General features: G+C 50.6%; 1 protein-coding gene across 12 annotated transcripts in view; it reads left to right on the top strand.

Moving 5' to 3' along the window:
* The window catches only part of TNIP1 (TNFAIP3 interacting protein 1), a 54,639-nt gene that overhangs the window by 14,727 nt on the left and 14,881 nt on the right, over positions 1–25,031 (top strand). For 11 of the 12 annotated variants that reach the window (XM_055112797.2, XM_055112798.2, XM_055112796.2 and 8 more), the window contains exons 2-9: positions 4,777–4,948; positions 6,162–6,296; positions 7,711–7,796; positions 9,533–9,610; positions 12,955–13,146; positions 17,648–17,742; positions 19,951–20,074; positions 23,974–24,063. In XM_055112797.2, coding sequence (XP_054968772.1) covers positions 4,813–4,948; positions 6,162–6,296; positions 7,711–7,796; positions 9,533–9,610; positions 12,955–13,146; positions 17,648–17,742; positions 19,951–20,074; positions 23,974–24,063 — 936 coding nt within the window. In that variant the 5' untranslated portion in view covers positions 4,777–4,812. The remainder of the gene's footprint in view (positions 1–4,776; positions 4,949–6,161; positions 6,297–7,710; positions 7,797–9,532; positions 9,611–12,954; positions 13,147–17,647; positions 17,743–19,950; positions 20,075–23,973; positions 24,064–25,031) is intronic. The other variant, XM_055112803.2, reaches the window with a different exon arrangement.

Here is a 25,031-nt window from a genome sequence, read left to right as displayed (position 1 = left end):
AGCTTGCTGCTAGCTCCTGAGACTTGGGTCTTCTTGATCCTGAGGCCAGCTTTAGCCATCACCCGGTTTCTGTGTGGCCCATGCTCCTCCCCTTGCATGTGAGGGAATGAGCCCATGGTTCCATACACAGCAGAGTAGACACTAGAATAGACCTCTCTGACGTTCTGTTCTGTGCCGTCTTTCCTGGAGACCCCTTCCCTATACCCCCTCTGCCAGCCCACCTGCCAGCATCCCTGGCAGCCCTCACCTCTGCTGGGGAGGTAGATGTTGGCCCAATGACCTTCCACCTCCCTGTACCAGAGATTTGCTTACACTTTTCCCTCTGGGCCAGGGAGGGCATCACCTGCTCCAGGGTTGCAGGGATAGCTGGCCCCAGGATGCAGCCAGTGACCAAAGGCATTAAATTGGGCTGATTAAGTCCCCAAGCTGGACTTCAGTTTCCTTATCCATCAGGCAGGTCATCAGCCCTGCCTTCTTCCCAGGGCTGTTGTGATAATCAGATGGAAAAACAATGCTTGGGACACTATGAAGTATTTTGCAAATGTTAGTGGCTATGCAAGTGAATATCATTTGGGGGGTCTGGGACCACCACCCTACCCAGCCACCAGAACACGGCTAATGGGAAGATAATCTGACAGACCAAAGCATTTCAGAGCAAAAGCTAGAATGTAAATTTAATTCTGAATGTAGTCTTTATCATACCCCTCTCTTTCTGGGGTAAGGCTGAGAGTTGAGCCCTGGGGACTACTGCCTCCCTGCCACCCACAAGTGCTTGCCTGCTAGTGGGTGGCTCCTTCGGTTTCAGCAGCATCACTTCCATCTTCACACTCTGTGGTTGTTGCCTGACCTGCCGTCTGTCTGGGCCCCTTTCTGCCCCCAAACTGGGCCTTTCTGGTTCCGGCGGGCAGCCCCAGGGCCCCTCTGGGGCAGGCTGTGGAGGCCCCGCTGGCTGAGGTCTTGTTTTGGAAGAAAGTCTGCGCTGGCTGCTTCTATACCACCAGCTGTTTCTGGTTTGGGCAGGCGGGGCTGGAGTCCCACTGCTGGTGGAGCACCTGCTGATTTGTAGTTTGTGGAACCAGGCCAGGTGGAAAGAGACTCCGAGAAGATGTGGTGGGGGCCTGTGGTGTGCCATGGGATTGCTGGGCAGGAAGGGAAATGGAGGATGGGCTGTGGGCAGCCTGGAGGGAGAGCAGGGATCTTCTGGTCCCAGCTCCATCCTGACTCCTTTGTGACCTTGGCCTTCCCTGCTCAGGGCCTTGCCTTGCTGCACTGCCTGTGCCGTGAGTGAGAATCAGATGAGCTCATGCCCGAGGACTCCTGGGCTCTGAACTCCAGATACTGCCACATGGAGGGGAGTGGTCAGTGCTTCCTTTTCCCCTTTGAAAACATCCTTGTGGTTTGTGGACAGCAGAGGGGAGTGCATGCCATCATCATGTTCGAATGCAGCCCCTCATCCATTGAGTGTTTCTGGGTGCATCTCTCTCCCACCTGATAATGCAGGATTCGCCTCATTGCCCTTGGAGAGTCCCCTCCAGCTCTGTCATCCTGAGAATGAGTCCTCTCTCTGGGAGAAGTTATAAAAAGCTCACTGATCAGAGGGAGAGTTCCCGTCTGCCCAGTGGTCATCCAGGGACTGCCGCTGACCATCTGGGCATGAGGTCAGCAGAACTTGGAAATTCCCTGTTTCCCTCTTTGTCTTTCTTTCCTCCAGAAGTCCAGGCCCTCCAGGGGCGGCTCCTCTGATCTCCAGAGAGGGTTTTCCCACAATAGGATATTTCTCCTGCGTCTCCTCTGCCCACTGCCTTTCTTTCTCCCCAAGCTCTGCCCCCTGAGGCTAAAGTAGGGGAGCATAGCTCTGTCTGCCCACTTTTTGTTTCCCATGAACCCCTTTCCCGTTGACTCCCCAGCGCCAAGAGAAACTGAGTGTTGCGTGTTTTGGAGGACGTGGGGTGGGTTTCAGTTCCCACATCCTGCATCCTGCTTTGTCCCTTCGCCTTACATCTGGGCCTCTCTGAGGGAGCATGGCTGGCCCAGCCTGGATTCTAGAAGTGTCTGGGCGTCCAAGTGCGTCTGGTCAGTGGGTCAGGGTTAGGCTTTCTCTGGGATGTTGGACATGGCCTTGCAGGAGGCGGGGTCAGGGTCAAGGGCTTGTTCCCTTCAGTCTGACTTCTCTGAATTCAAGGTTTACCGAGGCCCTACTCTGGGCCACTCTGAAGATACCCTGGCACACAGGATGGACTTGCTCCCTGTCCTCATGCAGCCTCTAATCTACAGGACAAGGCAGACATTGAATAAGAAATTCCCCATGCCTTCATGTGGTGTTGACTGTGAGTTCCATTTAGGGTGCATGCATAGTGGTGGACAAGAACCAGGACACTGCTGCCCTTGTCATGCAAGGTGGCTCCAGGCCCCTTCTAGCCCTCTGTTTCACTGTTCTTGAACTCCAAGCGGCTCTCAAGGAAGGCCCACCCTCCTGTGCTCCCGACAGGAATACAAAGATGTGCAAAGTACGCTCCTGCCTCAGGAAGTTCCCAGCCAGATGGGCAATGCCCGCACCAGTCAGACACATGCTGTACCAGGCGGCAAGCCTCGTGAGGACAGAGGCAAGCAGAGGGGAAGGACCCCCAATGTCTGCCAACATTTTTGAGTACTTTACTATGTGCCAGTTCCAGTGCTAAGTGCAGCCCCCACACTGTTTCTTAGTTCGGTGGAAACATCTGCGCTTTGTGCTATGCTGTAGAACATTGACCTTTCAGGTTAAAAACAAGTCACCCCTAAGCCGGGTGATGACTTGTGATGGGAGTGTGGGTAGCTGTCCTTTGCCTCTCAGGCTCAGCAGGGCGTGGGTGCCTCCCACACGGTGTATTCATCTTGTATCTGTCAGTCTTTGGGAGAAGGGGTCCTTCTCATCAGAACTTAGTTTTTCTTTCTGGCCCATTCCATCCTATGGACGCTCTTGGACAAGACCTTATTGGTTCTTATGCTGCAGGGCAAGGGAAACTGCCCAGAGGTGACCTGATAGCATGGTGCTGCCCTACAAACAGATTTGAACTCCCTGTCTGCCCGTCTGGCTCTGTGTCCTGGCTGTGTGAGTATGGTGGGGGTCAGAGTCACAGCAGGCAGGGCTGACTTTGCATCTTGGCTCTTATTGCTGGCCGGGTCATCGTGGCTGAGTTACTTAACCGCCCTGAGCCTCAGTTTCTCCCTTGTAAAATGCAGATGAGATTAGTATGCATGTTAGAGTTACTGTGCAGCTCCTCCAAGATTGTATATCTGAAACATTTAATGCAGTGCCTGACAAGGAGGCGATTCAAGCATGGTGGTGTTGCTGTTAATCCTTTCTCACTCTGATCTTTCATTTACATTCTGGGAGCAGGGTGGTATGGTCGTAGTCACCTGGCAGCGCCAAGGACCCACGGAGCATGGTGTGTGGACTTGGGACGGTCTTTGAGGATTCCTGATGAAACAGTTTTTGTCTTGGGGGTGGTGACCTTGGGAGAAAGGTGCCGAGCCCCCAAACCCTTCTGAGGTCCCCAGTGAAGGCCTTGGCCCTTTCATGCTGGAGAGCTATTTGGAGGGCTGGAGGCTGGCTCGGTGTTTCAGCCTTAGGGCCTCTGCCCTTACTGTTCTCTCTGCAAAGAATGTTCTTCCTTCAGATGTCTTCATGGCTAGTTCCCTCACCTCTTTCAGGTCTTGGCTAAAATAGCTCCTTATGCTTGGGGCCTTTTGTGCATAGACTTTTTGATTACCTGAAATATTGTGTTCCCCACCACCCTCCTCTGTTTTCACCCCTAGACTATAAACTCCATGAAGGATTTTTGTCTGTTTTGTTTGCTGATAATTCCTCAGCACCCAGACTGGTGCCTAGCACGGAGTCGATGCTCAATAAGTAATTGTTGAATGGATGAGTGAATGGACAGAGAGCTTCTCTACTAAGTCACAGAGTTAGGATTCTAAAATCACCTTTCCAACTGGTTTCAGTGACATAAAGCAGATGAAACTGAACAGATTACTAAAAAAAAACCTTGGTGCTCAAATAGACAGTGGTTTGATGAAAAATTCTTCTGTTCCTTAGAACTGCAAGGGACAGACCATATATGATATGAGACTCACGGAGGAGGGTGACAGTGTATTAAATATTAGTCAGGGTGTTTTTTTCTTTTCTTTTTTTAAAGAAGATGATACACATATAAATGGAACTTTGGACTGGGTTGACTTGCTTATCCCTTAGGGTACAAGCATTTCACTTTACTGAATTAACTTAAGACTTTCATTTCCCTCCCTCAGAGAGGGGAAGGGACTGCCCACAATCCCATAGTAAGTTAATGCCTAGACCATTAATTGAGTAAGTGTTTATTGGGCAAAATTCATAGCTAATACTGTGGTAGGCTCTGAGGATGCAATGATGGGTAAAACATATGGGATTCCTGTTCTTCTGGACCTCACAGACAGGACATGAACTCAGATTTTTTTTTTTCCAAGTCCAGGTTCTTTCTTGTATCCCACATTGCACCCTACTGTTTATTTGGACTCCTGTTCCAAACAAGCCAACAGTGCATTGAGGCTGCTAAGAGAAACTAATGCCATTCTAAGGTTATATTAATAGAGGCAGAGTGTCCAGATAAAAGGAGGTGACTGTCCTGCTTTACTATAATATGGTCAGACCAGCTTAAAGTGGGGGACTGCCTTCTGGGGCATTGACAGACTAGAGCTTCTCTGCAAAGGATGCCCCCATGGCCTGGCCAGCCTGCTGATATGCTGCTGTTGTCCTTACAGCCAGGCGGGCACCACGGCAGGGGCTGAGCTACCCTCATGGAAGGGAGAGGACCGTACCGGATCTACGACCCTGGGGGCAGCGTGCCCTCAGGAGAGGCATCCGCAGCTTTTGAGCGCCTAGTGAAGGAGAATTCCCGGCTGAAGGAAAAAATGCAAGGGATAAAGATGTTAGGTAAAGCAGACCCTGTCCCCTCCCTGCGAGCGCCCCTCCCTGCAGACTGTGATGCCAGTCCCTCTACTAGCAGTGGAGAATGAAGCTAGCATATGCCTCTGCCCAAGTCATCCCCTGTCCCTCCTGGCCCAGCGCTGGCTCCTGCCTCACAGCTGTCTCTATGCACCATGTAGCATGGTGACAGTATTCCCAACCCTGATTCCTCAGCACCCGGAAACCAGGATGACAGGACTCAGGTCCAAGAGGGAGGTGTGGGCTAAGGGAGAGGGGGCTGGAAGGCCCAGTTAATGGCCATGGAACTAGAGTGGCCTGCTCTTTCTGGGGCACGAGAGATGGGGAGAGCCAGCATGACCAGGGCAACTGGGGCACACGTTCCCAGGTGTTGGAGCAGGGAGCAGAGCTTGGCTTGAAGCAAGGAGGTGGTAGGTCCCTCAGTTCTCTTCTCCTGGCTCTTGCTCAAGCCATCCCCACTTTAGAACAACCCCACCTCCCTCCACATGACCGACGGGCCCTGTGCATCAGCACCCAGTTGCTGTGCCCCCTTCTCCTCCAGACAGGGCTTTCATTGATTTCCCCATCCAGAGGGAGCTCTCTTTCTTCCACACTCCTGAAACTCTTCCTTTGCCTTGCCGTGCCCTTCTCTAGTCTCATGTTTTAGAGGGGAGCATAGCCCCCTGATTTTTAAAATGCTTTCTCCTTGCTTGGCAGATCCTTGCTTGGGATGGCCGACTGGGGAGGGAGGAGTGGTTTCCCCATCTCCGCTTGTAGGAGAAGGAAAATGGAGGCCTAGAGGGCTGGTTGGAATTATCCAAGGTCTCCGCCCTGCAGGCAGCCCTTTGCCCTGGTGGCTCAGGCTGTGGGTAGCCCATAGGGTGGGGGAGCCCCTGGCTTTCTGTGGAGTCCCCTGGCTGGGTGTGAAGGGAGTGGGGCAGAAAGAGAATGCTGGGGGTGGGGGGAGCCGAGGAGTTTCTCATAGATTCCTTCCGCTCCTGTGTCCCCCGATTGCTGGGCCCTCTTCCTTGCTCTAGCCTGTTTCTTATGGTGGACCAGCATGGAGTTTGTCCCACTTGGCCCACAGAGCAATGGTGAGAGTGAAGTCCAGGGCCTGGAGCCTCAGAAGCCAGGCAGCAGCAGGGTTAGGGGCCTGGGACGAGGAGAAGCAGCACACTGAGCCGAGTAAATGCTTTTGCTTCCTCTTCCCCAATAACTCTAGGGGAGCTTTTGGAAGAGTCCCAGATGGAAGCGACCAGGCTCCGGCAGAAGGCAGAGGAGCTAGTGAAGGACAACGAGCTGCTCCCACCACCTTCTCCCTCCTTGGGCTCCTTCGACCCCCTGGCTGAGCTCACAGGTATAAGAGGAGTCTGGGTACCTCTGACTCTCCCTGTACCCCAAACTGCCCAAATCCTTCACAGTGAACTCCCTTCTTATGCCAAAACCCACATTCTCTCGTTTATCCTTAGGTCACAGGCTACCCTTCCATTCATGTTTTGGCTGCCACATCCCCCAGAAGGTCAGATTTGGAAGGGACTTCAAAACAATCTTGTTAAAAATAGCCAGTGACTCAGCACTCCTGAGGCCCCAGCAGACATGAGTAATAGATACAACAGTTGACTACATTGCAGTCCTGTGGCCTTGGGGTCTTTATCAGCATATTTAATATTTAATGAGCAGCTACTGTGTGCTAGGCATCGCGCTCCAAGCAGCTACTCCCTGTCACTTGGAGCTGGCATATGAGTTGGAAGCTCCCTGGTCGTGCCCTGTGCGTCCATTTTACAATTAGGGAAGCTGAGGCCCAGGGAAGAAGCTGGGCTTGCCTGTTAGCCTGCTGCAGTGTATTTCAGATGTAAGGTTACGTGTGCTGCCCATTAAAGGAAAGGGTGACTGTGACTCGGGGTTGAAGTCCCATGTATGGTAGAGGCATTAGCATGTGTACAGAGTGTGCATTACTCTGGCATGTCTCCAAGTCCAGGGTAAGGTCTGGGACCAGGATGGAAATGATCCGCACCTCAGCTGGACTCAGATGCCTCCTGCTGCAGCTCTACTGTATGGTATCTGGCCCAGGCCAATGTGACAGCCTTCTGTTGGCTGGTGGTTGCATTTGCTGAATGGACAAATGGAGGAAAGTGATGGTCTCAGAGTCCACTGTGCTGCAGTCAGTGGGCATTTCCAGCCTCTGCTTGTCTATTCAGCAATGTTCCTGAGTTCCTGATTGGTGCCAGGTCCACTCTCACAGTGAGAAATGAAGCTACCTTCAAGGAGCTCCCTGCAGCAAGAACCACAGGAAGTCAGGGAGGGAGGGCCAAGTCTCAGTCCTGAGTTTGCAGTTGCTGGCTATGTGGCTGTGGGCAAGTTGATGACCTTCCCAAGCCTCAGTGTCCTGACCTTTAAAATGGGGATATGGGGCTTTTATGAGAATGGCTGGGATAATAGATACATAAAGACTTTTCAAATTGTAAATCATTGTCTTTATCATTGACAATGTCTTTATCATTGCTGTTCAGGGCAGCAAGGAGCAGCAGCCAACTTGGGATTTTCCCAGTAAGCCCAGGGAGCATGGTCTCTCTGCTCAGGCTCTGCCCCGTCACTCCAGGGCAGGCCATTTTCTCAGACTACCTGGCCCTGATGAGACCACCTCCCATTCTTCCACACTCGAGTGGGGAATCCTGTCTGAGAACCCTTTTGTCAAGGGCTGTCCTTGAGAGGGTGGTACCTGGGCTTCTCCCCTTCCCAGTCAGTTCATCTGTGCTTTCTTGATTCTCCAGGAAAGGACTCAAATGTCACAGCATCTCCCACAGCCCCTGCATGCCCCAGTGACAAGCCAGCACCAGTCCAGAAGCCTCCATCCAGTGTAAGTTTTATTTGGAGTCATGGGTGGAGGTTGCCTGGATGGACCTCAAGGTCCTACTGACAGATACAAGAACATGAAGAAAGAGGGTTGAGGTCAAGAAACTGTTCCGTCTCGCTGGGTGATATTGGGCAAGTCCATCGCAAACTCTCTGGGGCCTCAGCCTCCCCATTTTGAAATGAAGGTCATAGTTAAAACTTACCAGGAAGACCCTGGTATGTACAAGGAATTCTTCTCACTTACTAAGTTGTATACTGTTAAGTATCACTGAGTGTGCACAGTGCTAGGAAAACAGACAGATGTGACATGGAGCTCACATTCTCAAAGAGGGCTCAGAAACTATCTTCTACAGGCTGGGCACAGTGGCTCATGCCTATAATCCCAGCACTTGGGGAGGCTGAGGCAGGAGGATTGCTTGAACCCAGGAGTTTGAGACCAGCCTGGGCAGGATAGTGAGACTCCATCTCTCTAAGAAAAAAAGTAGTCAGATGTGATGGTGTATGTCTGTGGTTCCAGCTACTTGGGAGGCTGGCTGAGGCAGAAGGGTCGCTTGAGCCCAGGAGGTCAAGGCTGCAGTGAGCCATGTTGATGCCACCACACTCCAGCCTGGGTGACAGAGTCAGACCCTCTCATAAAAAAAAAAAAAAAAAAAATCTACAGATTTGGCTGGAGAAGTTTTGCTTGGTATCCTACAAGGGATTGCATAGTTCAGCATCCTTATCCTACAGATCAGGTGCAGGGAAAGAAGGACCTGTTTTGAGGTTACATGGGTAATGGGGAAAATGTAGATGGAGGAGGGAGACTTTCTAGGGCAGGGCCAAGAGCCAGAGGTGAGTTCTTGGTGGCCATGAGGGTCAGCTGGAAGCTGAGCACTGACTCCTCTCATCTATCCTGCCCCTTTCTGCGATGAAGGGAGGCTGCAGACCAGGTTTAACGGGACATGGAAATCCCAGATCCCAGAGCTAATGGCTGGTTCAGGTGGGCCATTGGCGTCTTGGTTGGTTGAATGACCAGTAATTCTACTAGGAATGACGGAAAGATGTGAAAAAATCTGGGATTTCTTGGCCGCCGTGGATTTGGTTGAATCCTGAAATAGTCTCCAAATTTGGTGAATCATCTCTGGGACTTTTCTCAGATCAGTTCACTCCTCTGGGATCTCCAGGACTGGCTTGGGAAGGCCAGCACAGGACCATGCTTGGTGGTGGCTGTAACAGCTGCCATCTGTGTTCTGGGAAACCGATCAGAGACATCTGGGCCTAAGGGACAGCTCTGGGGCCATGGCAGGAATGCTGGATCTGCAGTCTTGGGTTCAATCCCTGCTTTTGCATTAACCAACTGTATACTGTAGTTTCCTCATCTTTCCAAAGAGGATATAACCTTCTGACCCACTCCATGGGTCACTCTGAGAAATAATGGAGCTCATGAAAGCATTTAGAAAGTACACGGCCTTAAAAAATGCAATCCTACAGTGCTGCTGGTTCAAGGTCAGCTAGTCCCACATCTCCCTTCTACAAAAGAGGATTGGCCATCGAGGGGATATGACCTCACATTATGCAGAGGGCTATGACAGGCTTGTCGAGAATCCTGCTTTGTGATCTCATGTGAGATGATATGTAACGGTCCCTGTGTACTCAAAATGGGAAGAGATTTTGTCCCCCTTGCTGCTCTCAGCCGCAGGGCCGCAGAGGAGGGCTGAGCTGTTTTTCTCTCGGGCAGCACCTAACTTCCTTTCTGCACAGGGCACCTCCTCTGAATTTGAAGTGGTCACTCCTGAGGAGCAGAATTCACCAGAGAGCAGCAGCCATGCCAATGCGATGGTGAGTGGATGGGCAGGACCCCGGGCTTGACCTGCTGCCCTCTTTGTGTCCTGTCACTTGCTACCATGTGAGAGGCACAGAACCTGTTCAGATCCCTTAGGTACCCTGGAGTCACTTGGGGATACACGAGGGGCAGGAGCAAGGGGTGCTTCTCGCTCACATATGCAAATTCCTGGGCTAGTGACTTCCCCGACTTGGAGCACACGGGCACCCGACCGTTGTGAAAGCCTGGGCTCTTTGCCAGCCCTGTTGCCTTCTGCCAGGGGCCAGGCACCTCCGCACACTATGACTCAGCCCTTTGGGTCTGTGGGCTTCCAACCCCGGGGGAGAAAGAAGGGTCAGGAAGGCCCAGGGCCCTGTAAGACAGGTGATTTGCTCTTTGTGCAGACTCTTGGAGCACACAGGAAGGAGGTTCAACTTTCCACTTACACGCATGCGTGCCCACACACACACACACACACACACACACACACACACACACACACACACACACTCTCTCTCTCTCTCTCTCTCTCTCTCTCTGTCTCTCGTACAGCTCTGGAGCGTCTGCCCAGCATCCTCATTCCACACCTTATAACACTGGCTGCCTTTTTCCTAACTATATCTCCTTCTGTTCTTTCTTAAAATGGCAGACTTATTGAAGAACCATTGTGAAAAGTCTGGAAGATTCTTTAAACGACTTAAATTTCTACCTTCTCCATTCTCCCTTCCTTCCCACTTTTAAGTTTTTTTCTTTAATTGTTGTTATGTGAGCAATAGGTGCTCTAGCCCTTCACTGATATATTGATCCCTGCTGCCTCCCTTCACAAAGGTTTGGCTGACAAATATGCTTGTGTTCACTGGTTGCCCCATGTACCTGTCAGTGCCCAGTGCAAGGCCCCCCCAGGTGGCTGTCTAGCTAACTAGCATGCCTTCAGTGTTGAGAGGCTCACCACTGCCTCAGGCAGCTCTGAGTATTGGAAAGGCTCTTTATGTTCTGTCGCCTGGAACCTTCTGTCCCCTTGTCCTATTCTGTCCCTGAGGGCTCTGAGATGCTGGCCATGGAGGCAAGATCCCCTGCTCAGAAAGTGTTTCACTCTGACTTTGGACCGATAACTTTAACTGACGTAGTAAGTTCCTCATTAGCTCTACAGTGTGCCTATCTCTGCTGAGCCACTTGAGCCAAGACAACACAGCCTCCCTGTGCTCTGAAGCTTGTAGTCTGGAGAAGTCGCAGGCATGGGAAGCATCGCATGAGCCTTAAATAGAGCAGCATCTGCTACCTCAGCTCCTTTGTGGAAAGAGGCAGTGGGGGAATGGATGCAGAGTTGAAACAGCAGCATTTCCTCTTGTTAGAATGCGGCACACTGACGCCATTACACAGGTGTTCAGGGAATGCCAAGTTGTGGTTATAGTCATTGCCATTCCTCCAGAGTTCAGAGAAGTGGGAGGTCAGTGCAGCAGAGCACTGGATGGCGAGTCAGGAAACCTCAGTTCTCATTATACCTCTGCCACTGACTTACAGGGCAACTTTGGGCAAGTTCCTCCTCCCCATAGCTTGGTTTCCCGGCCGGATCTCTGAGGCTCCCTGTAGCTCTGATGTCCTGTGATTCCCATAACTGTTTCTGGGAGGCTGCTGGAGGAGCTGAGCCGTGGACAGGGTGGGAAGGATGAGCAGAACTTGCAGAGGCAGAGAGGACACAGAGAGGACACATGCAGAGACACCAGACCTGGTGTGTGTGGGTTCAGGCAGGGTAAAGTGGGGAGCCCAACTGGATGCTGCTGTGGATGGGACCTGCAGCTGTAGGGCCTTAGATGCCCAGCAGGGGAGCTGGGCCCAGTGCCGTCTGCAGTAGGGTAACACTGCAGGTCCTTGGGAGTGGAATTGGTGTAACAAAGGCAATGTCTTTGGTAGGAGTATTCCAGATAGACTAGAGAGAAAGAGTCAACTATCTGGCCCACGGTGTGCTTTATTTCTTACATACTGTACTAGTTTGGGACTTTCTGAAATAGCTAAAGCTGTGGTTCCTTAAACTGTTTTGAGTCTTGGGTCCTCAGAAGCTGATGAATGCTTGGACCATTCCCCAGAAGACACATGTGTAGGCCAGGCATGGTGGCTTACGCCTGTAATCTCAGTACTTTGGGAGGCCGAGGTGGGTGGATCACCTGAGGTCAGGAGTTCAAGACCAGCCTGGCCATTGTGGTGAAACCCCGTCTCAACTAAAAATACAAAAATTAGCTCGGTGTAGTGGTGCACACCTGTAATCCCAGCTCCTCAGGAGCCTGAGGCAGGAGAATCGCTTGAACCCAGGAGGCGGAGGTTGCAGGACGTATATGCAGATGTCCCTTGGTAAACATGGGAGAGTGGTTCCAGAACTCCCTGAGGATACCCAAAATCCATGGATGCTCAAGTCCCTGATGTAAAATGGCATAGTAGTTCCCTATAACCTATACACATCCTCCTATATACTTTAAATCATCTCTAGATTACTTACGATACCTAATACAATGTAAATGCTAAATTTTGGTATACTGTATTGTTTAGGGAATAATGACAAGAAAAAAATTCTGTACATGTTCAATACAGTTTTTTGTTTGTTTGTTTTGGGACGGAGTCTTGCTCTGTTGCCCAGGCTGGAGTGCTGTGGTGCGATCTCTGCTCACTGCAACCTCCGACTCCCTGGTTCAAACAGTTCTCCTGCCTCAGCCTCCCAAGTAGCTGGGATTACAGGCACGTGCCACCATGCCCAGCTAATTTTTGTATTTTTAGTAGAGACAGGGTTTCACCACTCAGGCCGTCTTGATCTCCTGACCTTGTGATCTGCCCGCTCAGCCTCCCAAAGTGGTGGGATTACAGGCGTGAGCCATCGCGCCCGGCCAGTTTGTTGTTTTAGAAGATTTTTGATCTGCAGTTGGTTGAATCCATGGATGCGGAACCCATGGATATGGAGGGCTGACTGTGCAGTGATGTCCCTTTTCTGGGCTTGTTACTGTCAGGGGTCAATTCATCCTCCTAAGAACCCTGTGAGGTTGAAGGGAGGGAAGGGTTGTGCGGACATTTGGTAGATGAGGATGCTGAGGTCCAGCAGACAAGTGACTTACTGTCAGGCACTCTGCAAGGCCCAGTGTGTGGGAGGATGGTGGCCCCACTGCTGTGGAGCCACCAGTGGCCTGTGAGTCCTGGGTTCTGCCCTGTGAGTCAGCCCCAGACAGGGAACCTGCATAACTGGAGAATTTCCCGGGGCTGAGCTGGGGTCACAGGGGGAAACTGAGTCATAAGAAATGAGGAAGCAGAGGGAGAATGGACTGGCGGCGCCTACTCAGGCCTTGGTGAAGAGTGGGCCATGTGCCCTTTCCCTCTCCAGGCGCTGGGCCCCCTGCCCCATGAGGACGGCAACCTGATGCTGCACCTGCAGCGCCTGGAGACCACGCTGAGTGTGTGTGCCGAGGAGCCGGACCACGGCCAGCTCTTCACCCACCTGGGCCGCATGGCCCTGGAGTTCAACCGACTGGCATCCAAGGTGCACAAGAATGAGCAGCGCACCTCCATTCTGCAGGTGAGGCGCGTGGGGAGGGCGGCCCGAGACAGGCAGGCGTGCTTCCCCCCGAGCTCTTCCCACCTTCCTGCTCCTGGGAATCCACTGGTACCATGGGGACTTCTGAAGGCTGTGTTGTGGGCAGACTTCGGGCTTTTTGTTCAGGGTGATGAACAGGATAAGGAAGTTGTGGGGAGGGATGGGAAGGAAATGGGGAAATACGGGATGGGCAATGCAAGTGTCATGGTTGGGGATACCCCCAGCAGTCCTGCCTTTATTTCTCATGTGCAGGGTTGGGGGATGGGAAGGGAGGGAACAAAGGTCAGCTCCTTTCATAATGCCTCTTTCCCCGCAGGGTAGGCACCCTCATTATCACCACTTCACAGGTGGGGAAGCAGCTCTTTTTTTGCCCAAGGTCACCCAGCTGGTAAATGGTGAAGTTGGGATTGGAACCTCGATCTCTCGCATTCCAAAGCCCATACTCTTGACCACCATCCCAACCTGCCTCCCCTATTGAATTCCTTTTGAAAGCCTCCCTGTGCTGTGGGGAATGGCCAGATTTCCTTGCTAGGCCAGGCCAGACCTTGGAGTTATATGGTCCTTGGTTCCAGTAGTGACCCTTTATTGCTGTATGACCTTGGACAAGTCACTTATCCTCTCTATCCCCCAATGTTCTTATCAGTAACATGAGCTAGGAGTGCCTCCATGGTTAGACTGCTGCATTAAATGAGGCCATGTACATGAAGCACCCAGTGCAGTCCAGAACCTAGTCCATGCTGGAAGAGAGGTCCCCATTCGGAGTTCATGACGGGCATCCACACTGGGCAGGGGGTCTTAGCCTTGCGGGCTTTAGCAGCCGGGAAGTGTTCAGTTATAATTGGTGACCATTCTAAAGATGGCAAAACGGAGGCTTCTGAGGGACTGCTCGTGATCTGAGTGCCCGCCACCTTAGTGACAGAGCCATGACTTGAAGCCTCCTTACTCCCTGCAGACTCTCCTCCCAGGCCATTCTCTGATCTGTGGTCTCATTCATGTCAGCAGGCACTCAAGTGCCCCGCTGATGGCAGAAGGGGGAGTCCCCCTTGCGTGACCTTGGTTGCTGAGGGCATGAAGGGCAATCAGGTTGGAGATGCAGCATGAGGAGAGGTGTGGGGGTAGAGGAGCACGGAGGATGCCCATCCCACCTGGAGGGGAGGGGTGTGTTGGGAGGTGAGGCTGAACGAGAGGCAGAGGCCTGGAGGGCCAGGCTGAGAGAAGGGAACCCCTTTAAGATGTCAGTGAGGCTTCAAGGTATCCAGGCTGAACCCTGGCAAGGTGAGCCTGGCACAGTGCCTAGGCCGTGGGCAGGGTAGGAAGGTGCCTGGGGTGAGAGCACTTTGCGCATCCACTTTTCAGCTTTGAGATGGGGATAGATCCTAGGCCCCTTAAAAGGGGTCCTGCCAACCTCTGTTATTTTTTATTTCAGTCCCCTCCTTGTTTATTTCCTTCTTAGCTCTTATCATAGTTTGTAATAATTTTATTTAATGCATTTTTTCTTATACTCTTTTTTTTCTTATACTCTCTGCTAGAAGGTAAGCTTGAGGGGGGCAGGCACCATGTCTGTTGTATTCACTGTTGCGTCCCAGTTTGTGGCACTTCATACACACTTGGTGAATGAATGAAAGGACAAAATAATAAATGATCAAATGAACTCATAGCTTAGCTCTCGTAGCACCTTGGATGGAAGGTGATGATCTTTGTGACCTCTGATGATTCTATCCATTGGCCGGTTTGCACCCAGGGCATTGGCCCAGAGACTCCAAGGAAACAGCTCTCTAGACTGCAAGGGTAGGACAGCAAGTGAGGCCTTGTCCTGGCCTTCCCTTAGGGACTAGGAGCAGGCCATTCTGTTCCCTGGAGGCCTCGCCCAGAGACATGGCATCTCGGGTATTTTTACTGCCTGGGTGGAGGTGTATTGATCCAGTTCCTCCTCATTCATTCATTGATGTGTTTCTTGGTTCACTAAACAAACATATTCAAGGTTAGGTATAGCATAAGGCTCTCTGCTAGGCATTGAATGGACTCATAACAATAATTTTTTGATTTCTTTTTTTTGAGGGGTGTTGGGGGACAGGGTCTTGCTCCGCCACCCAGGCTGGAGTGCAGTGGTGCGACCACAGCTCACTACAGCCTTGACCTCCTGGGCTCAGTTCTCCCACCTCAGTTCCCTGAATAGCTGAGACTACATGCATGCGCCATTATGCCTGGCCAATTTTTTAGTATTTTTAGTAGAGACAGGGTTTTGCCATGTTGCCCAGACTGGTGTTGAACTCCTGGGCTCAAGTGATCCTCCTGCCTCAGCCTCCCAAAGTGCTGGGATTACTGGTGTGAGCCACCATGCCCAGCTGGTTCTCTGTTTGCTAAGCCTCATCTCCCTCATTGTCCAGCCACCTCCAGTTGAAGGCTGTGTCCTCCATTCAGCCTTCCCAAGAGTCTCCTATGTGAGTCAGAAATGAAACAACTCTGAAATCTCCCTGGATTACACAACAAAAGTTTTCCCTCCTATTCTGTGTGGCAGGGGTTTGTTTCTGCTCTACACAGTTCCTTAGAGTCCCAGGGAGACAGGGGCCCAACTTTCCGGTGCCCTTTAGAATACGAGGCATCCACATCAGCCCCTGCTACCAGGAAAAAGAGACTGGAGAATTGTGCATAGGCCAGTCCAGGAGTGATGCTTGTCCCTTCCACACCTCTTTTGTTGGCCAGAACTAGTCACATGGTTGCATCCACCTGCAACAGGCCTGGGAGGTGGAAGGCAGCAGATGGCTGTTTAGTGAATGGCCCTGGTCCTGGCCCAGCTCAAGGGCTGTCCCCTCCTTTGGGCACCATCTCTCTCCCTTCTCTGATCTTTCATCACAGGGGAAAAAGACACCAGTGTGGGGTCTGCCAGTTGGAGTTTTACTCCCCGCCAGTGATGAGTCTTAGCAGCTGTGCACCTGTTAGACTGTATCATTTTACCTGGTTTCCCTACCTTTAACATAGAGATGAGTTACTTAGCTTTGAGGAAGTTGTGAGGCACCAGTGAGGCAGTATATGGAGAAACACCAAGCAATGTACCTGGCACAGGTGAGGTGCTCAGTGAGGATCTGTGGAAAGATTGAACAACTCTGTGCTGACACTGTATGTTAGCATTGCTAGTCAGCACCTTCCCTTCCCCCCAGCCTGTGAGGTCCTGAGTCTGGCGACCCCTCTTCCATGCCCCCAGTTCATAGAGCTTCCAATATGAGTCCCCGCACATAAGCAAGTGGCTGATGGTTCATGGACGCTTCCACTCTCACTGTCTCATCTGTCCCTCTCAGCAGCCCTATAGAGGAGGCAGAGAAGAAACAGTTGTCCCTGGGCTAGGTGTGATGGCTCATGCCTGTAATCCCAGCACTTTGGGAGACTGAGGCAGGTGGATCACTTGAGGTCAGGAGTTTGATACCAGCCTGGCCAACATGGTGAAACCCCGACTGTACTAAAAATACAAAAATTAGCCAGGCATGGTGGCACACACCTGTAGTTCCAGCTACTCAGGAGGCTGAGGCAGGAGAATCTCTTGAACCTGGGAGGTGGAGGTTGCAGTGAGCTGAGGTCATGCTACTGCAGTCCAGCCTGGGCAACAGAGTGAGACTCTGTCTTAAAAAAAAAAAAAAAAAAAAAAGAGAAACAGTTGTCTTTCTTTTGTAGAGGAGGAACCAAGTGTCACAGCCACATTGTGAGGGCGTGAGGGCATAGTGAGGTCCCGACTGAATGCCCTGTCTTCTGGTTTTCCCCTTGGCAACACTGGGCACCTCTCACACCTGCAAATTGATGTGTCTTTCAGCCCCCCTAGGACTCGCCTGCTCATTTGTCCATTTGCTCATTTGGCTGTTCAGTCATGTTGTTCCTTCCACAAACTTTGAGCTGGGGGCTGGGGATCTGGCAGTGAACAAGAGAATGGTTAGGGGTCCCAGCCCTCCGGGAGCTCAGGAATTAATTAGGGGTAAGGGGGGTAGATATTAAGAAAATAGCAGCACAAACAGTTCTTTAGCTTTATCTGCCACAGGTGCTGAGAAGCGTAAAAGCGGGGGGCTGTGAGCAAGGATAACGGAGTTAGCCTAATGTAGCTGGATCAGGGAGTCAGGGAAGACTTCTCTGAGGAGATGGGATTTAAACTAAGACTTCAAAGAAGAGTAGAAGTCAGCTGGGGGAGGCTGGTGGGGAATAGGGGTCCCGGCAGTGGGAGCAGGGATGAAGGAGAAGGGATGGAGCTGTCTGTCTTGGAGGAGCAGAAGGCCCCATGGCTGATACTTGGTCAGGCTTCTCCGTAGTTGGCTCCCAAGGGAGAGGACACGTGGGTGGCCAAGTGGCTTAGCTCCTTAGAGAGGGATGGGGTGAGGCCAGGCAAAGGGGATAAGGAGTTGGGCCCTGGGGTGGCTACAGGCCCCCCACCATCCTCTAGCTCAGCCTGCACCTGGGAGGGGCCCCTCCTTCCCCTCACCCTGTCTGTTCCCCTGCCCCACAGACCCTGTGTGAGCAGCTTCGGAAGGAGAACGAGGCTCTGAAGGCCAAGTTGGATAAGGGCCTGGAACAGCGGGATCAGGCTGCCGAGAGGCTGCGGTAAGTTCAGGCCCCTCAGAGAAGGGGTGAGGAGTGGGGGCTGCAGGAGGAGGGGCTGGTGCGCAGCACTGATTTCTGGGTTGAGGACCGGGGCTCTGAGGCCCTGTGCCCAGAGCCCTATTTGGAGGTTACGTCTCTTGATCCTTCTCCTTGGCTCTTTTGGTATTTTCTCTCTGGCCCTTTTGCCACCTTGGGAGGTGTATAGAGTGCCTTGAGAGCTTCAGAAGAAGGTCAGCATAGATTGTACTTCCTTCCTCCTCCAGCACTTGCCTCTCTCCCCTGTTAACGGTGAACTGGCTGTCCAGAGGACTCAGGACTTTGCTGCCTCCTGCTGGTCACCATCCCAACCTGCTCTGTCTTCCTGAGAACATGAGAGCTCCCCCACTGGACTAGGGGGCTTAGACTTAACTGAGGGTTGAGGGTCAGGGAAAGGCATTACAAGTTTATACGCCTTCCCTTCCTTCCTTTGCAAGATTCTGAATTGACAGGTCTTAGGCAAGACCTAGGAGCCTGCATTTCACCAGGAGTCTCTGTGATTATGAACGAGGTAGGCACAGGATCACGCCTTGGGAAACACTGATCTTGACTGTCAGAGCTTGACAAGCCCTTGGAGATCATGCAGACAGACCTCTCACTGTGCAGAGGGGAAACTGAGGCCCAGGGAGAGGCAGGGACTTGATTGGAGTCTTACAACAAGAACTTGGGCCTCCTTGCTCTCCATCCTGTGAGTGGCCACAATTCCTGCCTGCACTGTGGTCCTGGACAGTTTGGGTGATGAGTCATCTGGAGGGTACCAGCTGGGCTCAGGCACATAGGAAAGGCCCGTGTTACAGACAGGACTTGCCACTCTGTTTTTCCCTCCTCTCCTGTTTCTTATTAGAATCAACAGAAAGAGAAGGAATATAAACTTCGTAAGTATGGCCACAGAAGTAATGTTTAACTACTGAGCCACTGGCTATTTTGAATCAGTGTGTAATTTATTTGCTTTTGGATGGCCAAGGATGCACTTTTGGGGTTTTTATAGCCCTAATGACCCCATCCATGGATTCAAAAACTGAAGCTGGGGAAAAAAGTCACGGATTAGAAGGCAAGAATGCAAGTCTCTGCTGTATGACCTTGGGAAAGTCATTTTACTTATTGGTTTTTCAAGCGGAAACTCAGCTGGCAAATAGAACATAAAGAAATGGTGGCTGGGCGTTGTGGCTCACACCTGTAATCCCAGCACTTTGGGACGTTAAGGCGGGAGGATTGCTTTGAGTCCATGAGTTTGAGACCAGCCTGGTGAAATACATCACCACCCCTCCCCCAGCCCCAACAAAAAATACCAAAAAAATTAGCTGGGTGTGGTGGTGTGCCTGTAGTCCCAGCTACTCAAGAGGGTGGGGGTGTGTGGTGGGGGAGGTTGGGGGTGGCTGAGGTGGGAGGATTACTTGAGTAGGAGCAGTCGAGGCTGTGGTGAGCCGAGATTGGGCCACTGTACTCCAGCCTGGGTGACAGAACGAGACCCTATCTCAAAAAAAAGAAAGAAGAAACATTTTAGTCAGACCTGAATCCACATCACTAATTTTACGATATCCTCTATCACCTGCCTTATTAGTTACTTAGAATTTTACTTTAATTTGATTCAACTTTTTAATTAAAATTATAAAGGAAACTTTAACTAGAGTAAATGGAAAACAGCATTACCTGTGATAAATAGAAGATAACTCTAAATACAATGAAAGTGAAAGGATGTTAATAAATTCAGGCTAAGGATCATTGCACATTGAAGGCTCTGGGCCTGCAGCCTGCACCTTCTGTGTTAACGAGGGAAACTGGCGAGTAACTAGAGAGGTGCCCAGGGCCTGTTAGCACCAAGCTCGCATGGTCTACACAAGAAATGTGAAGATAATTGGAAAGGGTGTCACTTTCTCACTAGAATGTGATCCAGGGTTATTTAATGCAGTGTTTGGATATACTCTGAAGGTCTTGTGTGCATAGAAATTCCACAGCTGGAGAAACCCTGCCATTGACAATCAGAGACCTCCACAGATTGAGAGCAAGGTAGCTGAAGATGCCCTTTTTGGTTTTCCAGGAGGGCAGGTTTCAGGATCCTGCAGTACTCCCTGGGGCTCAGCTGCAACTCATGCGATAGTGAGCATTAAGGAGCCCTGTAGGTTTCTTAACTCAGGGTCAGCATTGTGATTTCTCTGTTTACCTCCATCCCAGGGAGGAAAATTTGGAGCTCAAGAAGTTGTTGATGAGCAATGGCAACAAAGAGGGTGCGTCTGGGCGGCCAGGCTCACCGAAGATGGAAGGGACAGGCAAGAAGGCAGTGGCTGGACAGCAGCAGGTATGTGGTCAGAAATTCCTTCTGTAGCATCCTTGGTTGCAGGTACTCAGCCTCTGCTTACCACCTCCAGTGACAGTGAGCCTCCTCCCTCCTGCAGCCAGTGCCAGTGGTAGAAGGTTCTAGCTGTTACGTGTTTTTTTCTTGACTTGGCCTGACCTCCATGCTTAGAGGCTGCTGGTAGTCACTGTGGCTTCGTGGGCCTCATAAGCCTTCTCTTCTCCTGGCTAAATAGCTCCAGTTCCTTCAGCCATTGCTCATAGAAGGTGGTGTTGAGTCGTTCGCTCAGTCTGGGTGCATTCTGTAAACACATTCCAGTTTGTCAAGGTCTGTCTTAGAGAGTGGTTCCCAAAAGTCAGTTTAACATCTTTGATATTCCTGGCAGAATTAGGTTGGTTGAGCAAGCTCCCTTGGATTCTGCTAAGCTCCTGGGATTGTGTCTCTGGAGCCTCTGAAGTGGAGAGGGGAGGGTGTTGGCTAGTGTCTGTGTGGTCTGGTGATGCTGCAGAGCTGGCCCACTCCCCTATCCTCTAGTCCCAGCACTGGCCACATCCAGGTCCCAAGCAGGAGCAGACTCTGCACCCCTTTCCCAGTCGTTACCATTCCCCTTGCTGCAGAGCTGAGTCCCAACTCTTTACCAACATGTTTTTACTTCACCCTTTAATGGGGTTTAATAGCTGAACAGTAGGGCTCAATGTCTTTAACCCACCGTACACCTATGCAATAGTAGTAATTACCGTAATGGCTTAATTCCTTAATTCCTTATTACTATATGACAATGTAGAGTTTACCCAGGACATGCAAATCTATTATCTTATTTGGGCCTCATCTCTACCTATAAAGTAGGCAAGGCTGGGACTAGTATTCCATTCTATAGCTATGGCCATAGGTTTGGAGAGGTCAAGTAACATCATGTAATCAGGATTTCTGTGTGACCTGCTATCAGGCAGATGTAGGGTACGGCCAGGGAAACATGCTGATAAATGGTGAAAGTCTGCTCTTCCCTGGTCTTCCGAATCCCAGCCCATGGAGATCCTCTTTTCTTCCCTTTATTCCACAAATCAGATCCTGCCTTGTCTGCCCTCTTGTGGAAGGGACTTGTAGACTCGGCTGTTCTCCCTTGGGTTCTCTGAGCTGCCTCAGGTGTGGAAGTCCCTGGACAGGTCTCTTTACTTTTCCTGTGCCCTTTAATCTCCACTCATCTTCCTTGAAAGCCCCGAGCCAGATGCTCTTCCTGCCCTTCCTGAGAGTGGGAGCGACTTGCCCTTGTGCCCCAGGGTCACCTGTCTCATTAGAGGCATGTGTTACAGAGGGGCGACGAGTGTGCCTTGGAATTGCACGCAGGTGGAATACTAGCTCCACCTTTTACCAGCACTGCAACCTTGGATAAGTCACATAAGACTCCTAGGCCTCAGTTTCCTCTGTAAAATTAAGATAGTAACACCTGCCTCAAGGGGTGGTTGTGAGGCTTCAGTGATGCAATGCTTGTAAAGTAGGTTTAGCGTCGTAAACAGTGAACGTTAGCTGTTGCTCTTTAGGGGAGATTTGGGGCCAGCAGCCAGCTCTGCTGACTCCACGTGGACTCCTCTCTCCCTCGCGGAGGTTCAGGGTGCACCACCCTAGAGCCTGGAATCCACCCTCTTCCTCCTTCCCCAGTAACTTGTTGACCTTTTTGCTAAGCACAGCTCCCATCCAAGATGCCGCAGATTTCAAGTGGGCAGGCCTGTCTGTCCCCTTTCTCAAAGGGGGTGACCTTCCTTGGAGGGCTCCCCCTCACCTTGCTCCTTGGTGCTATGGTGTGCTTACAGGCCTGAGCCTGTAGGGGGCAAGCTCTGCCCCCAGCCCTACCTGAAGCCCCTTGGGGATGCAGTGTGGAGAGAAAGAGAACGCTGGAAAGAGAACGCTGAGAATAGAGAGAATCTGACTCCAGGATGATGGCAGACAATGTCAGAAGTCCGGATGGGGCCTGCAGACCTTCTGTTTGAGCTTCTCATCGCATTGAAGCCCAGAGAAGACGAGGGTCTTGGTGTCCGTCACAGAGGGGCTTGGAGATAGAGTCGACACACACCCTCCGGACTACTGGCCTTGTCTGCTGTTTCACCCCAGCACTTGCTATTTTTTTTTTTAACCTTTAAACCTTTTTATTTTGGTATAACTAGACTTACAGAGGAGTTGCAAAAATAGTCTAGAGAGTTCCCCTATCCCCTTCCTTTACTTCCCCTAACAGCAACATCTTATAGAACCCAGGTTAAATGATCAAAACTAGGAATTAATGGCATGTACTACTTAGTAAACTACATACTTTATTCAGATTTCACCAGATTTGCACTCATGTCCTGTCGTGTGCCAGCATGGAGTCTGGGATCCCACATTGCATTCAGTTGTCTTTTCTCCTTCATTTTCCTCTAGTCTGTGACAGTTCCTAGCTGTTCCTTGCTTTTCATGACCTTGAAACTTTTGAGTTGTACTGGCCAGTTATTTGTAGAATGTTTTTCAGTATAGACTTATTTGCTGTCACGATTGATGCCTCACAAGTGATTGGATCTCATGAGGAGATTGAGGTTATGTGTTTTGGCAAGAATCTCACGGAGGTGACGTTCTGTGTACATCAGAGTGTGCAGAATATTTCTCAGTCCAGCAGACCAGGGGTACATGATGTCAGTGTTTTACTACTGTTAACCTTCATCACTTGGCCAAGTGCTGTCTTTCAAGTTTCTGCAATCAAGTGACCAATTTTCCCTTTGTAATTAATAAGTGTTTATTTTTGAGAAGAAACTTAGAGACTATGCAAATACTCTATTTTTTCTTAAACTTTCACTCACCGATTTTAGTGACCATTGGTGGATCTCCACCTGCAGCAGTTATTACTGTAGTAATGGAATGGTGATTTCATATTTTCCTCATTCTTCCTACACTTATTAATCAGAATTCTTTTGTAAGGAAGAGCTGTCCCTTCTCCCCCATTTATTTATTTATTCAGCTATTTTGTTCTATCAGTATGAACTCAAGAGTATTTATTTCATACTGTGACTTATAATCCAATACTATTGTGATGTATTTTGCTGTTCAAAGTGTTCCCGTTTTGGCCATAGATGTTTTTTTCAGGTTGTCTCCTGTGCCCTTTTGACATGCTCTTTTATTATTATTGTTATTAGTATTATTCATTTGAGCACTTCCTTACTTTCCATCACTATAAGATGCATCAAACTCACCTTATATTTTATCTGCTCCACCTTATATTTTATCTGCTCCAGCCCCTCAAAGCAGCCCTGTTTCTTTTTAATAAAAAGAAAATGGTATTTAGAAACCAACCGAGCACTAGGTTTGCTCAGTGCTGCTGGATGTCTCTGCTTTAGCCCCTTACAGAGGACAGAGCTGGGAAACATCTATGTGTATTACACAGATCTTTATTTCTGCATCTTTCTAAAAATGTTTTTAAATAAACATTTTGTATAACTTTAACTTTTGTAAAAGTTTTATAAAACATATATGTTTTATAGAATGAGTATATCTATATCTATATCTGTCTGTATCTATATCTCAAATGTCTTACCTTCCAGGCCAGAGAGTTTTTTGGCTGATGTGTGTAGGGAGTGAGGAGAGTGGCTGGTAGTACCTTAGAGGTTGTACCTAAACAGGGAGAATGACCGTAGGGAGGGGAGAAGGGAAGGGGAGAGGGCCTGGCAGCCACCCTGAGTCAGGGAGGGGGAATCATCATCTTGTAGACTTCTAGAAGGGGACGTAGTCATGACTGGGATGGTTAGTGGTGTCCTGCTGGGTGGAAGGAATAGGGAGACAGAGGGCTGGGGCCACTTGGGTGAGGGGTCTTAGAGGAGCACCGAGACTGGGTGAGATAATTTGTATTGAGGTTTTGGTGAAGGCCCCTCTGTGCTTCTCCCCAGGCTAGTGTGACGGCAAGTAAGGTCCCAGAGGTGGTGGCCTTGGGCGCAGCCGAGAAGAAGGTGAAGATGCTGGAGCAGCAGCGCAGTGAGGTAGGTGGCTGAGGTGGCAGTAGTGGGAGGATCCCTCTTACCTCTCAGGACCAGCAGCACAAAGGCTTGCCCTGGCCTCCTGGCTCTGGCAGGTCCCAGGTCACCATGAGGAGTTGGCATGGTGACCACTGACCCACCTGCCCATGGATGAGGTCTGACTCCTTGCCCTGGACTGTCCTCTCTTGATCAGTCCCTTTGCCTACAGTGGTCACTCTGAGGAGGTGGCATGTGGGGCATGGCCTAAAATCATTGGGGGTAGAGTTTAGGCAGGCTCCTATGGTAGACCTTGGATGGTGGAAAGAGGTTGTGATAAGTTAGGCAAGTTTTAGCATCACTGATGAGGAGTGGAGGGACCCTTGAGAGATGGTTTAGGGAGGACCCATCATGGAAGGAAGGGATTAAGGCCGCTTCCCACTAGCCTGGAGGCTCCATGAATTTACTGTCAAAATTTTTAAGCTACCTTGGCTGGGTGTGGTGGCTCATGCCTGTAATCCCAGCACTTTGGGAGGCTGAGGCGGGTGGATCACCTAAGGTCAGAGGTTCGGGACCAACCTGGCCAACATGGCGAAACCCCGTCCCTACTAAAAATACAAAAAATTAGTGGGCATGGTGGCACATGCCTGTAATCCCACCGACTCAGACTGAGGCAGGGAGAATTACTTGAACCCGGGAGGCTGAGGTTGCAGTGAGCCGAGACCATGCCACTGCATGCCAGCCTGGGCAACAGAGCAAGACCCCATCTCAAAAAAAAAAAATAGCTACCTACCTCTATTGGTGTAGCTACTTTGCAGATATTTTGAGACTCCCATTTCAAGAATTTTCTTAGGCAAGAATGAAAAGGACCAGCCAGCAGCCGAAGCCTGCCACAGAATACTGAGTGGATTCCTAAACTCCATTAAGGCGATGGCCAGGTCTTTAGGTAGTTTAAATGTCCCCCAGTCCCACTAAGGTGCAGGAGCCAGTTCGTA

The sequence above is a fragment of the Pan paniscus genome, chromosome 4, assembly GCF_029289425.2.
Source record: "Pan paniscus chromosome 4, NHGRI_mPanPan1-v2.0_pri, whole genome shotgun sequence".
In the NCBI taxonomy this organism is placed as follows: Eukaryota; Metazoa; Chordata; class Mammalia; order Primates; family Hominidae; genus Pan; species Pan paniscus.
This window is presented reverse-complemented; position numbering and strand designations above follow the sequence as displayed.